General features: G+C 30.6%; 2 protein-coding genes across 2 annotated transcripts in view; both read right to left on the bottom strand.

Moving 5' to 3' along the window:
• Nucleotides 1–14467, bottom strand: part of LOC139487760 (bifunctional apoptosis regulator-like) — a 43481-nt gene that overhangs the window by 15548 nt on the left and 13466 nt on the right. The window lies entirely within an intron of this gene.
• On the bottom strand, nucleotides 9653–11557 carry LOC139487759 (uncharacterized). Its single transcript, XM_071272824.1, has one exon. The coding sequence runs from the start codon at nucleotides 11453–11455 to the stop codon at nucleotides 9737–9739; it is 1719 nt and encodes a 572-aa protein (XP_071128925.1). The 5' UTR covers nucleotides 11456–11557; the 3' UTR covers nucleotides 9653–9736.

The following is a 14467-nucleotide window of genomic DNA, read 5'->3' as shown; positions in this document are numbered from 1 at the left end:
CTGGCCCCTAAAAATATGTATACTAGTACAGTGATAATGGACGACATACTAAACTCCAGATTATACACAAGAAACTAAAATTAAAAATCATACAAGAGGCTCCTGACTTGGGACAGGCGCAAAATTGCGGCGGGGTTAAGCATGTTTATGAGATCTCAACCCTCCCCTATACCTCTAGCCAATGTAGAAAAGTAAACGCATAACAATACGCACATTAAAATTCAGTTCATGAGAAGTCTGAGTCTGATGTCAGAAGATGTAACAAAAGGAAATAAATAAAATGACAATTATTCATAAATAACAACAGACTACTAGCAGTTAACTGACATGCCAGCTCCAGACCTCAATTAAACTGATTGAAAGATTATGTCTTCATCATATGAATATCAGGCACAATCCCTCCCGTTAGGGGTTTAGTATCATACTATCATGAAATATATGAGAAGAACATAACCCGTGTCATGCCAACAACTGTTTTTTAAATAAATGTGTTTAGTTCCGATGCAAAGACCCTGTAAGTGAATCAATATTAAAGCCAAAATATGCGATCTTTAATGACCTGATAACAGTATCGTATTTATATCCCTTCTTAATAAGTCTGACCTTTGTTTAAATATAAGAAATCTACAATTACGAAGTTGAGCTTGTCCATAAGTTTGCTCTATAAATCTTTAAAACAGTTACAGAAGTAAAAGTTAGTTTCATTTAGAAAAACTTTAGGACATATGTACAGACAGACAAGGGTAAAATTTAATGCCCCCTTCACTACTGCAGAGGCTTAAAAATCTTTTTGTCCTTTCCAATAATTTGCTTTACTCTTGAGTTGAAGTTGCTGGACCTTTTTATTGCGAACCCTATCGTAGTTTTCCATAGATTCACCTGCAAGTTACCTGTCCATTGAAACTTTTGGCAGTTCTATTGTCCCCTCTAACAAATACAACAGGTATTGTTCTCTGTGTAGTTTATTCACTCAGACCTTTAAATTTCTTCTAGGAGAAATATATCACTCATTGATTAATCTACCTGAGTAAAAAATTGAACTGTCAATGAAGAAAAAATACTTATACCAATACTAAGTAAGGACTCACAAAACTGCATGTGGTGTTGTATTTATTCGATACCTGGAGTAACTCGTTTTTAATGTGTTCAATATTACATTTGTAATACTGATTCAAAAATTACAAGTTGATTTCTGATCAAATATTCAATATTTTTGTGTGTTTGATAAATAAAAAATTGAATATTATTATTTTTAAATTAAGGTCTTCATAAACATAAGTCTATAAATGAACAACAACAAAAACATGTTAATTCATTGGAAAATACTAAAAAATGTGTCTGAAATAAACTTTTTAGTATTAAACCAGATTTTATATTGAACAGATTGAAAATATATTAATGATAATATTGAATAAATACAATATTGCATACAGTTTATGTGAGTTATTAGAAGTATTTCAATAAAAAAGAATATAATTTTTTGGTCAGGTAAATTAATCAATGAGTGATATATTTCTCCTAGAAGAAATTTAAAGGTCTGAGTGAATAAACTACACAGAGAACAATACCTGTTGTATTTGTTAGATGGGACAATAGGACTTACAAAAGTTTAAATGGACAGGTAACTTGCAGGTGAATCTATGGAAAACTAAGATAGGGTTCGCAATAACTTAACCTTTTTGTAATAGACTAACATAATCTTATTAAATTTTAAAAGATTGAGCCATAGTGTATGTAACTCAAATATATAACAGCTGAAAAAAACATATGATTGATTGATTGTTGGTGTTTTTTAACACCACTTTTGGGCTATTTCTTGGTCTGGTCAGTTTTTATAAGTGGAGGAACCAGAGTGCTACGACCTTCAATAGGAAAACTGATAATCCTCATCAAATAAGATTGGAGTCGAGTGCAACCATTCGAGCTGGATTCGAACTCACAACCTCAGTGTTGACTGGCTAGTGATTACAGTGGTAGAACTACTTAAAACACTTGGCCACGAAGGCCCCGGAAAGACATATAGATCCTGAGACTGATGATGTGGAATTGAATGAAAATGAAATATCTTCAACCTAACATTTTAGTGCTATAACAAAACAAAGGTCATGAAAATGCAAATTATATGTAAATTACAAGTATAGTTTTCATTATATTAAGTACTGATTGTGGTCTGGCTAATGGCATTTTATGCTTATTAAGGAAGACAAAAAAACAAATAAAAAAGGTTGATTCTGGAACATTATTTTTAATAAATTCAATTCAAATATAAGGCTGTGAACAACTGTAAAATATAATCCCTATCCAACATTAACTGTTATTCAATTATGGAGAAAAAAGTTTAGGCATCATTTTGTTTTATTATTTCAACATCTTGGCACATTTATGCTATAACAATTACATATAAGGCATGAAGATGGGTGAGTTAATTTGGACAGTTAATTCGCTAATGGCTTTTGATGTATGAATACCAATGGACTAATACACTCTGTCAGATAATTGTCATATTAAATTCACAAATTCTCCCCATAGGACTGAAATAGAGATCTGAGTCAATAATGATTGACCAAAAAAGATTAAATGTAATTATTTGTTACTGATAAATCTCCTTTAGGATAAATAAAATTCATTAAAACTTTCTCGTCATCTCTTACAAAATGCACTTTGTCCTTTTCATAAGCTACAAAATAATGATAAAATCTAAGAGGTTATTTTTTATAGAGATACTTTTAATGTAAGTAAAACTACTTACTTCATTATATTGTGTAACAGAACTCTTATATAAAACTGATTATGCTTCATGAACGTCAATTTCCAATGTCATAGAAGAATGGGAAATTTATAGAATTGATGCACTATAACATTTTTGAAAAATCATGAAATTTTGTACTTTTTAAATTTTGAATTGTTGCATTCAGGTTCAATATGAAATATTCCTCGTTTCTCATTCTGCATATTTTATTCTTCGCTAACAATCTTTCAATTTCAGTTATCATTCTATCTGCATAAAATGGAAATCCATACAGAGATATTTGGATTTCACTTAAAATACTTCAATGCAAATGTATCTATTTTTGTTTTGTTCTAAACAAAAGATTTAAATACATTTTGTAAGGAATGTGTTTTCAATATCTTTTTTCAATTCAAATCACAACTTCTTGAAAATAATCTCAAAAACAATTCAGAACACAAACAGCTGATTTTTTTTCAATTTCATCATGTAAATGAAACAAAATTAAAACATTTAGACTTGGCTGGATTCAAGGATTCGAGTGTTGAATTCTTAAATTGCTATTTAAAATTCTATTTCTCCATTTGGAAATGTCATAGCTTAAGAACAGCTCCTAGCTGACTTAATCTGATAGATTATAACTAACTTGCTATTTTGGATTAAATGATTTTCTCTTCAAATTTTCTTGATGCACTTCATAACATTTTGATAAATTGGTAATGTGTCAATAATATCAAACAACTGCAGCTTCAACTGGTGCCATAATAACAAACCACTATTCATGGTCCCATTTTGGAAACCTGGGTAATACGGATTTCATTTGATTGTGAAGAAATCCTGGTGATGATATTGTATAGATAATGCCAGAGCTAATTCAACAAGAGCATACAAGCTGAAATGTCTCGCCTGCTTTACTGAACATGATTGATTTAATGTTGATAGTCTGAAAGACAAAGCTTATAAAATTAACTTCAACATTATAAATGATCAACAGCAATGAGTTCAAGGTTAGATAAACCAATCTGGAAAATCAACATTTACCAATGAACCATAAAAATGAGGACAAGGTCAGATGAACCCTGCAAGACATATATTTACACCATACAAACATTCCATACACCAAATATGGTTGACTTGGAGGAGGATGAAACTTCTGAAACAAAACATAACCAATGAACCATCAAAATTAGGTCAAGGAAAGATGATACCTGGCAGACAGTCATGTACACCTTAAAATCAGTACTGTATACAAAGTATGAGGACGTTTGGGTATTAAAGTTTATGTAAAGTTCTTTTTGACAATTTATAATTATATTGAGTTAAATCTGCCTTTGAAAATTAACTGTAAAACATCTTAGAACCGATATTTGAAAAGTTTATTGGTAAAAGTGCAAGAACTACAAGATTGCCAGATATTTATACAACAATACAACCGATCTACTATTTTTATTTACATTCCCTAAACTTCTGAACTGAAATGAACTTATTGTAGATGTGTGTTTTAATTCAACATAAACAATTTTATCAAGAACCACCCTGCAGTAATCTTTCCCAAATGGAAAGAAAATATACATTATCATCATCACAAACTTTTAATCAATTAACATGTAAAAACGCAAAGATAAAACTGACAATCTTGAAGCATGTTGCTACACTGACATTTTAATAAAGACTTGGAAGGCTACCTTAAAATGCACCAGTTTTTAGTATCACACTGATCTTAAACATGTTATATCTGCATTCTTTAAAAACAGCTAAAAAAGGGAAATTCAAATATGATTGATTGTTGTTTGCTTTAAGACCAGCAGAAAATATGATTCCAAAATGACTTAATTATACTTCATAAAAGAAAGGAATAATTCAATTGTACAATTTTTTTAATCATTTATTCAAAAGGAAAATAATTAATACAACTTCTTACAACATCATTTTACATATAATGGTCAGAGAGTAGTTTCTTGCCATTCATTTTTTAAAAGAAATGTGTGCCATTATCTTGAATTCAACTTCCTAATCTGGGTATTAGATGAAGATTTAACCATCCAATTTTATAGCAAATAATCTACATCTTCTTCATAAGAACAACTCTCTGACCAGTACCATGAAAAACAAAAGCAACCTTATCAATCTAGATTTGTTTAACTGTAATTGACCCTTAAAGTAGAGATACATTGTTTAATTGTCTCCCTTAGGAGGGATATAAATTTTCATCCACAATTGAGAGCTAGCAGAAAGAGCAAATTTATCACCTTTTGATCACATTTGTCCTTTATAGTACCATTGAATGGAAATAAAACATCTTCTTAAAGTAATTGTCCAGGATTGAAAAAGGTTAGGATAGGAATTGTGAAAGTATGTAATAACAAAATCGAATAGGTAATTGGCAAATGCTCTTTTGCCTAATATAGAAGAAGAGGTACAATTCTTAACCACTACAATAAGCCAACTATTGCTCCATTATAATCTGCTATACATCAATGAATAAGGAAAATTGCTGCTGCCAAGAGGTTACATGACCTAAACCTAGATGATTCAAATTGTCAGCTCAGCAATAATTAACACCCATTGTTTTAAAAATTACTTTTTTACTCTAAAATTTACAAATATATATATAATAGAAAAGTATACTTTATATTATGAATTTTTTATTCATTACCAGCTCTGACCTTTAATCTCTTAACTAATTAGATGTGTTAACAGATGTTGTATGATACAAACAAAGATTATCTACCCTGATAAAAATGATGGTAATATATTATCAACTATAACCAAGCAGTAACACAGCATGCTGAATGTAGAAAAGGTTCTCTAATTCATCAATGCTTTATCTTTTGATGCTTTAATACATCATTAGTGAAGTTTATCACTTAACAAAATAATTGATAACATTTTATTCTGATTGAAATATGAATTATTACTTAACCTGTACATTGCATCAGTAATTTATCCCAATAAAATCTTTCTTAAATAAATAAATGTTTAAAACATTTCTTTGATCACTTCCAATTTATTTAACAAAATGTCCTAATCAAATACAAGAGGCTGTTAAAATGACAGCCAACTGGGATTTTATTGCATCTTTTAATGTCAAGGGCAATAACTCCTGACCATCAATATTGAAAATCTTAATCTAATTGTACCTACATTTTGTCATGCATAATAACATTAAATAAAGTGCTGCATCATGAGCACATTAAATACAGAGCTGCATCATGAGCGAATGATACACCCTTCACTATTCAAAGAATAAAATTTCATGAAAATTGAAAGGGAGCCCATGCCAATAATAAATATAAACAATTCACCAACTGGTTAAAGCATTTTTGAGTTATTTTCCATCATTTTGATGATGAACAGACCAATGAAAGGACAATAGTATACTATAATATATCTTGTAAACAGGAGTAAAAAAGTTGGAAATCATTGCTTAAAGTTTAATAATCTATTGCTAATGGAAGCAACACGAAGTGTCTCTTTCTAATCAACAAAGGACATTACTCCTGAACAGTAAAAGTAAAAATTGACAATATGAAACATGACCTCTGGTTAGTCATAAGTTACAACATTTTAAAATCGGAAATATCATTTAGCATATACAAAAGTCAAAGGGCATAACTCCCTGAATCACTCTGTCCTTGACATCATATGGCCCTCAACTTACAATATAATATCAAAGCCTCATGTACATACTTGCAAACCTCAATTTCATTTTTTTTTTATCAATAATGACCAGTCACATTGGCATATTTCTAGAATCTTTATTCCTTTTTTTTACAATCTTTGTTGTCTACAGTTTTTCTAAAAGATTACAAAAAATTATTAAAAAAATGTTAATCAGCATGATCAGGGGGAATAACTCCTGTTACAAATCAATTGATAGTTTCATATTGATCTTTTGAAGATCATGTTTTACTGATGTTTTTGCTGTTTACAATCGAGAGGCTAAAGGCCTAATCTATGTTCAATACAATACAGTACAAATAAATATGAAATACAACAACAAATGACAACCACTGAATTACTTGCTCCTGAATTGGGACAGGCACATTCAGAATGTAGTGTTAAATTTGTTTGCTGGCACCAAATCCTACTCCTAACCTGGGACAGTTATGTAACAGTACAACATAAGAACAAACTATCAAAATCAGTTAAAAAGGGCTTTACCTAATATGCTTCATAAAATATAAGACAAATACTTGTCGTTTAAATCCTCTTGTTTTATTTCTTGTGAATTAAACATGTTGTAAATTGGCAGGAATAAAATACACTATCTTCATATTTTTATACCCTTATGATCATTCCACACAAGTTTAATTGCAATTTTTTCAGTGATTTCAAAGAAGATGAACGTGTTACCAAAAAATTGTGTTCGTCTTTCATTGAAGAAAAAAAGGTGATTTCAACATAGCCCCCACTACTAAAGTAGATTATAATCATCAAATCCTTTCAGACTTTGTCCCAATTAGTTATAAGAATTGCAGGAAAGAGAAATTATTTTTGAAAAATTGATGATTAAACAAAATCTAAGCACAAAATAGGATTTGAAGTACATCCAACCGGCAAAAAATTCTCTGAAATTGTTATTTTAAAAGTTTACAATGGTTAAGGCAGAGAAAAAAAATTATATTAGCAGTGTCTGACAAATACATGTAACAGTACTAAAACAACCTTAGAGAAAAGTACATTATAACTGCACTTTTATACATGTGATTTATTCATGTTTAATATCATCTAAGACTTTCCAAATCCATCAAATAAACATTGCAATTTATTTCTAAAGAGTTACACAAGGTTTTTGTCAAATTTATTTCCCACAGTAAATATTGAATATGAACTGATTATTCTAAAATCTTGCATGATTTACTTATAATCATCTTGTAATTTAATGATTTTCAAAAGATGTCATATAAATGAACCTATTTCATATCATTTACACTAAGAAATGAACAGTTAGAAATGCCTCAAGAGAAAGCGACTAAAATAGACAACAAAAGTACATTACAACTTGAGTCATGGTAGAAAACTAATGTGAGAAATATTTATATCTTATGAAACAAATATGTGCATATAGCAGTTTAGTGAAGCATGTTGATTTGCTCTATACAGGGGATACAAACATTTTTTGTGAATATCTTTTTAAAACCCTGAAATAGTATCAAGATATCCATTTGGGTTTTATAAGTGAGATTGTTTTTATGCTGACAGACATTGAATAGCTATAGAACATTCTGAATTATTATTCATACTATTGAATAAATAAGAAGTCAGTCAGCCTGTATGTTTTTTAAACAACATGTTTTTGTGATTTTATCAGTTATTTAGCTGGCACAATAAAATTTCATACTCAAAATTTAAAATTTAATAGCTAGTGTAATATGATTCAACAATATCTTTTTGGTACTTTTCTAATGTAAGATGGAGCATAGCACTAAGGGCAATGACTCAAACTTAAAACTGTGAAACTGGCTGATGAATTATATGTTTATGGAAAATTTCAAATAAAAATCTTACCATTGAAAAAAGTAACAATACAGATTTGCATTGAACTTAATAATTAATATACAGATGGTTAATTGCATAGGCGGATCCAGGGGGGGGGGGCCTGGGGAGGCCCGGGCCCCCCCTTTTGTGGGAAAAATTTGGTTGATTATATAGGGAATCACTGAAGCATGACTGGAGCGGGCCCCCCCTTAGGAAAAGTTCTGGATCCGCCACTGAATTGGTTAATCAATGTAAGAAAACACTGATGTTAAATTTAAAAAAAAACAATAAAAGGTCAGAACTACAGGTAATCTATTAGGGTTACATGAATTCTGCATAACTTATCATTCCCTTTCATCAAAGACAAAAATATTATAACAAAACATTTCTTGTACAATGAATGTTTTAAAATTTCAAAATGTGAAACAGGAAGTGGCTTTAATGTAACTAATGTTAAAACTGATCATAATCAAATTGCAGACAAAAATTAAAATTATTCTCTTCAGTACAAGCTAGGAAAAGTTTGATGAACATTTTTGTAAAGAATCATTTTTTAAACAAAGTATTTGTCTAGAAAAGGATCGCTTATTTAACTGTTATACAGCCCACAACCGGGCCTAAAACAGCATCTATTTTATACGGTCTATAACAGGATCATTCCTGGTGCATATTTTCTGGCTCTGAGCGTGTCTAGAACAGGATCAATCTAATTAAAATTAAAGGATTTAATTTTAATTAGATTGGAACAGGATATACATTTTCTGAGCGTGTCTAGAACAGGGTATGTTTTTCAATAACTTCTTGTTAGAACAGGGTATGATTTGGAAAGTGCTGTCGGCTAAGTTATATGCAAAGGGATAGTCAGTTACCCCCCGGATTCAATGTGTGAAGTAAAATTTCAAACAATAGACCATCTAGAACTGGCTGCATTTCTGATGTAGCCAGATGCTCCAGGGCCCAGCTTTATACAATCACAGAGGTCGAACCCTGAACAGTTGGGGCAAGTATGAACACAATATTCAAGCTTGATACAGCTCTGAATATGGATTGTAATTAAATAGTTGACACAGCATAGGTTTCTGACACAGAGTCAACTTTCTTATTACATAATTTTCAATAAGTGTAAGGGAGGTAATCAAACTAAGTTACTTTTCTCCATTGAATTGTATTACATTTAACCTTTGAGGTCTTTTTATACTTGCTAAGTAGTATAGGTACTGGTATATCTCAATGTTGAAGACTGTATCATATGGTGACATATACTTGTTAACTTCTACGTCATTAAGTCTCAGGTGGAGAGTTGTTTCACAGGCAATCATACCACACCCTCTTATTTTTATAACTGTATAGCAACTTATTTAGACTAATCAAAAATCAAAATCAGTGTAAGAATCAATAAGGAGAATAGACAATGATCTTACAACAGTGATGAAATGATAACCATTAAGATTAAAGAATCATCAATTTTATGTGTATTCAAATTTATAAGCTGCTTTCAGTTGCCAAAAGTATTTATTAAATTCTTGTTCAGAATCCAGTAAATTTAGTAACATATATTGGAGCATCTGTTGTTCCTTTTTTGTCACTGTATCTTTTACATCCTATATACAGAAAATCTCTATTGTCAATGTTTATAGCATTTGGAAAATGAATTTCAAGCCCTGTGGTATGTATGTAATGTATGCATTCTCCTTCATTGTTAAGTATGTGAATTGTATGGTGGTCTTGGTCTGTAACTAAAATATTGTTTAATTTTGTAGTGACAAAATTTCTAGGTTGAAACAATTGTTCTTTGTTGATCTCTGAATGGCCAGTATATATCCACCTCACTCCACCTTTGTGATCTAAGGCAACTATTCTTCCACTCCAGTCTTTCTCTCGTAAATGATCAATTATATAAATGTTATCATTGACATCAGTGGTTATTCTAAATGGAACTGTAAAAAGCTTGTTTCCTTTCTTGTCAAATTGATATTGGTTTTTTCTTTCTCCTTTTGAATTCATCACAATAATCACCCTAGGACCATTGACTGGAAAAGTCTCACCTCGTTCTCTTGCCCCCACTATGATTATTTTTTCTTTAGTCACATGGACAGCAACAGTTTGCAGCGGTTCTACGCTGTATTTAGTAATTGTAACACATCCAGTTTTGTGAGAGAGAATTGCAAGGTAAGGTTCCCATGTAGATAGTAGTAAATCTCCAGAGGAAAGTGCTGCCATATTGAAGGAAGCCTGCTGAACAGTTTTAATGATGTGCAATAATCCATTTGATATTTTTGTCTGATATATGACCCTGTCATGCTGGTGTATCCATATAGACCCATCTTCACAGCAAACAATATTTTCAATTATGTCCAACTGAGTTTTGTACTGTTTTATTACTTCAATTTTTTTCTCTTCATAATCATCCCTGGTTTGCATTAACTGGCCATAAAAGGACTCTAAATTTGTTATAGATCCTGGAACATACACTGGCAATCTTTGAAAACGAGTGACAATTTGATTTGTTTGTTCTGGTTTAGTATTTTGTTTTTCTTCCTTGTATGTTCTAAGCAATTCATGGACATTGCCAGAACCTAATGCTTCATTCATCTTCTTATTTCTAATTTCTATATCTTTGAAAATTCTCTGAAATCTATTCTCTTCGTCATTTACTGATTTCACAAGTTCATTTTGTTTCTGTCCTAGTTCATTTAAAACTTTTTTGGTCAGTATTTCAATTTCAACCTTTAAAACTTTCTCTTGATTTAATATCTTCAATTTCTCATTTTCATACTTTGACCCTTCTGAAGACCTTATTGATTCTAGTGTAGTTAACACTTCAGCTATTTCCTTTAACTTCTTTTCAAAACCAGATTTCTTTGTTTTCATAGAATCAATAATAAGTTTGTTTCCTTCACTTAATTCAGTCATTTTGTGTTCATTGTGAGTGTTTGCTATGCATAGTGGACATACAGCTTCTTCACAAGTAAGGCAAAATAAGCAGCAGTTTTGTCCATTGTGAATAGCACATATGAAATTGCTGGAAAATTGAGCTTCTTTTGCTTGCTGCTGGTATAAAGCAATGTCTTTGATGTCTATGATTGTATGATGGTCAGAAGATTTCACCTTTCTATGAAGTTTCTGACATTTTGTGCACAAAAGAAACTCACATTGTAAACATTTCCATTTTATCTCATTAGATTCTTCACATAACTGACAAAGTGTTGGAACCTGTCCCATTTGAAGAGATTTGAATAATGCCATTATTACTTAACAATAGCTCTCAATTTAGGTTTCATATGTCTAACTTTAAAACATCAAATAATTGCATTTTTTTTATATTTCCTTGTTCGAAGGTTAACCAATTTGTTTATTTTATTTCAAAGGTCATGGTCATTTTGTTATAAAGTATAATGAAAGTCATGCAGTTATTGAATGATCTCACCAGTTAAATAGTTTTTAAAACAGAACAATTCATTGACAATAAATTTTTGACGAAAACTTTATACATGGATTTTGTCAAAAGGAATCTACACACCTTATCTTCTTGTGAACACCTTTTAAAAAATGATTGATTTGAAGGAATTTAAGATGCCTTTTGGCAGTAATATTCTACCATATTTGAAATTATCATGATGTAGCAATTATTAAGTTTGTTTTAAAGAGTTAGTGTTGGATCATGCTGTCTTGTAAGTTAATATTTTTAAAAATGAAAATATATATGTAAAAAGAATGAGAGATTGATCCATATAACCCATTACCTAGGATTATTGTCCACATTGCAATCCCCTTGTCCTATTGGTATCACTTTTTCCAGATGCTTAACTGAACAGAATTACTAGTATAAGGATAGAAGCTTTTCATTAATGAGTACTTTGTAACATGCCTTACATGTGTGCACTTTTTGTGGTCTGTCAGTCAACAACTTGCTGTTTACAGATACTTTTAATTTTCAATATTTTTAATTTCACCAGTGCTGATTATAATTACTATATATTACTTAATTGTAAAATGTAACCCTTTTCAAATTATCAGACACCTAAAAACTGCTTCTGATATTTTATATAACTAAAGGAATATGATGGGCCCAACTATTTGTAGAGGGAATTTTTGGTCCTGCCTCTTCAGTCAATAAAATTGAAATGGAAATGGGGAATATTTCAAAGAGACAACAGTTTGACCAAAGAGCAGATAACAGACAAAGGCAATATATGGGTCTTTAACACAGCAAGAAAATTCTGCACATGTTTACTTAGTTTATAGGTTTAAGTGTTGCCATTTAAATTTGAAAATAACACAATAATTCTTTTGTTTTGATATGAAACTGTAAATAAAAAAAAATGTACCTTCATGTGTTTCTTTTAGAGATAAATTGGTTTAGGATCTAGATTTTTCCTTGAAAGTCAGTGCCTTGGACGATTCTATCCTTTGGATAGACATAACTTAACTTTTTGTTTCAAAAGATAAACACAAGTGCATTTTGTAAAAACAATTGGAACACCTTTTTTACATATGTATTCTCTAAATTTGTGTAACAATTCTTTGGAAACAATTTCTTTGTATTAGTTTCATGATTTCATGGGTTAACAAGGCATTTTTGCTGTATATTTATCTTAATTTTTTTTAAATCATCAGTGATTTTTTTTTTATAAAAATGTGTATAAATGTGTAATCAAACCAAATGTCATTTTAAAAAATTTCCATACTCAACCTATGATATATCTGACTTTAATTCTGTGAGTCTTCATCAATTGAGCTATACTCAATTTTTATGTTTAGTCATCAATATGCTGATGGATAGTGGAACGATGTCTTTCAATGCAAAAACAATGTATAAAATCATTTTCAGGATAAAGACAATATCTATTGAGTTTCTTTTGATATCAGCTGTATTTGTACAAGCTCAAAACAGGACTAGTAGCTTGCTGAAAGCTCACATTACACCTGTTTCTTAGCCTAGTATAAATACAGCTGATATTTACAGACACTAAACAGTTATTGTCTTTGTATATGGTATGGGTTTTTCAATATCATACACCATATCAACAATCTTTTTACGTTTGGTCATCAATCTGCTGATGGATAGTGTTACCATGTAGATGTGGATGTGATATTTAATAAGTCATATGATAATCTCTGTATTGCTAATATAACAATTTTTTTGAATTTTATTATTATAAAAAATAAACCGGTATTTAAAGATTTTATTAAATTATATCTCTTTCCTTTTTCAGAGTGATAGACAATAACAATTTAACAACGTCGGATGAACACTTGTGAATGATACCATTTACAGAGGGACAGAATCACACATTATCAATAGAATTCAGTCAGACTCAACTGATATCTGGGCTGAGGGTGTGGAACAAAAGTAGGGAGAATACATATAGAGGGGTATGTGTAGTTAATTTATCAACACCAATTGTGAATGTGCAACATCAGTACCGGTAGACAGCTTTTTTAGATAGAAGATTGTAAAATGATGACATCACCTGAATTTTCAAAAACAATTATAGTCTAATGAATACCAGTAATTTGGAAAAATATTTCTATACTCAACCTATGATATATCTGACTTTAATTCTGTGAGTCTTCATCAATTGAGCTATACTCAATTTTGACTGAAATTATAACAGCCGTAAAACTGTTAGCAGAAAAATGGAAATTACATTTACCGGTATATAGACGAGTCTAAATTGAAAAATATGTTTAACCTATGATTGCGTTGGATAAAAACTGCAATTTTAGACAAATTGAAAGAGTTGATATTACTTTGCTTCATAAAAAAGAATGGCCAACGTAGATACAAGTATCTTGTCTTAGGGAGGGATAAATCCTACTTTGTAAAGAATCACTCTGATTCAAACAAAAAATTCTCTGAAACTGATATTAACAAGATGCTTGATTTCTTGATTGACAACATATTTGTTACGTTCGGAGGACGTGTTTTTCAACAGACTGTCGGCATTCCAATGGGAACAAACTGTGCCCCTCTACTCGCCGACTTGTTTCTTTATTATTATGAGGCTGACTTCATGCAGGAACTTCTTAGGAAGAAAGATAAGAAGTTAGCAATATCCTTTAACTCTACTTTCCGCTATATAGATGATGTTCTTTCACTAAACAATTCAAAATTTGGTGACTATGTGGAACGCATCTATCCAATCGAACTAGAGATAAAGGATACTACAGATACAGTTAAGTCGGCTTCATATCTTGACTTACATCTAGAAATTGACAATGAGGGTCGGTTGAAAACAAAACTTTACGACAAAA

The sequence above is a fragment of the Mytilus edulis genome, chromosome 9, assembly GCF_963676685.1.
Source record: "Mytilus edulis chromosome 9, xbMytEdul2.2, whole genome shotgun sequence".
In the NCBI taxonomy this organism is placed as follows: domain Eukaryota; kingdom Metazoa; phylum Mollusca; class Bivalvia; order Mytilida; family Mytilidae; genus Mytilus; species Mytilus edulis.
The sequence above is the reverse complement of the archived record's forward strand: the minus strand, read 5'-3'. Positions and strand labels throughout refer to the sequence as shown.

Bases quoted from the DNA above. Each gene is read 5' to 3' on its own strand.
- LOC139487759 (XM_071272824.1), bottom strand. From the start codon at position 11,455: ATGGCATTATTCAAATCTCTTCAAATGGGACAGGTTCCAACACTTTGT.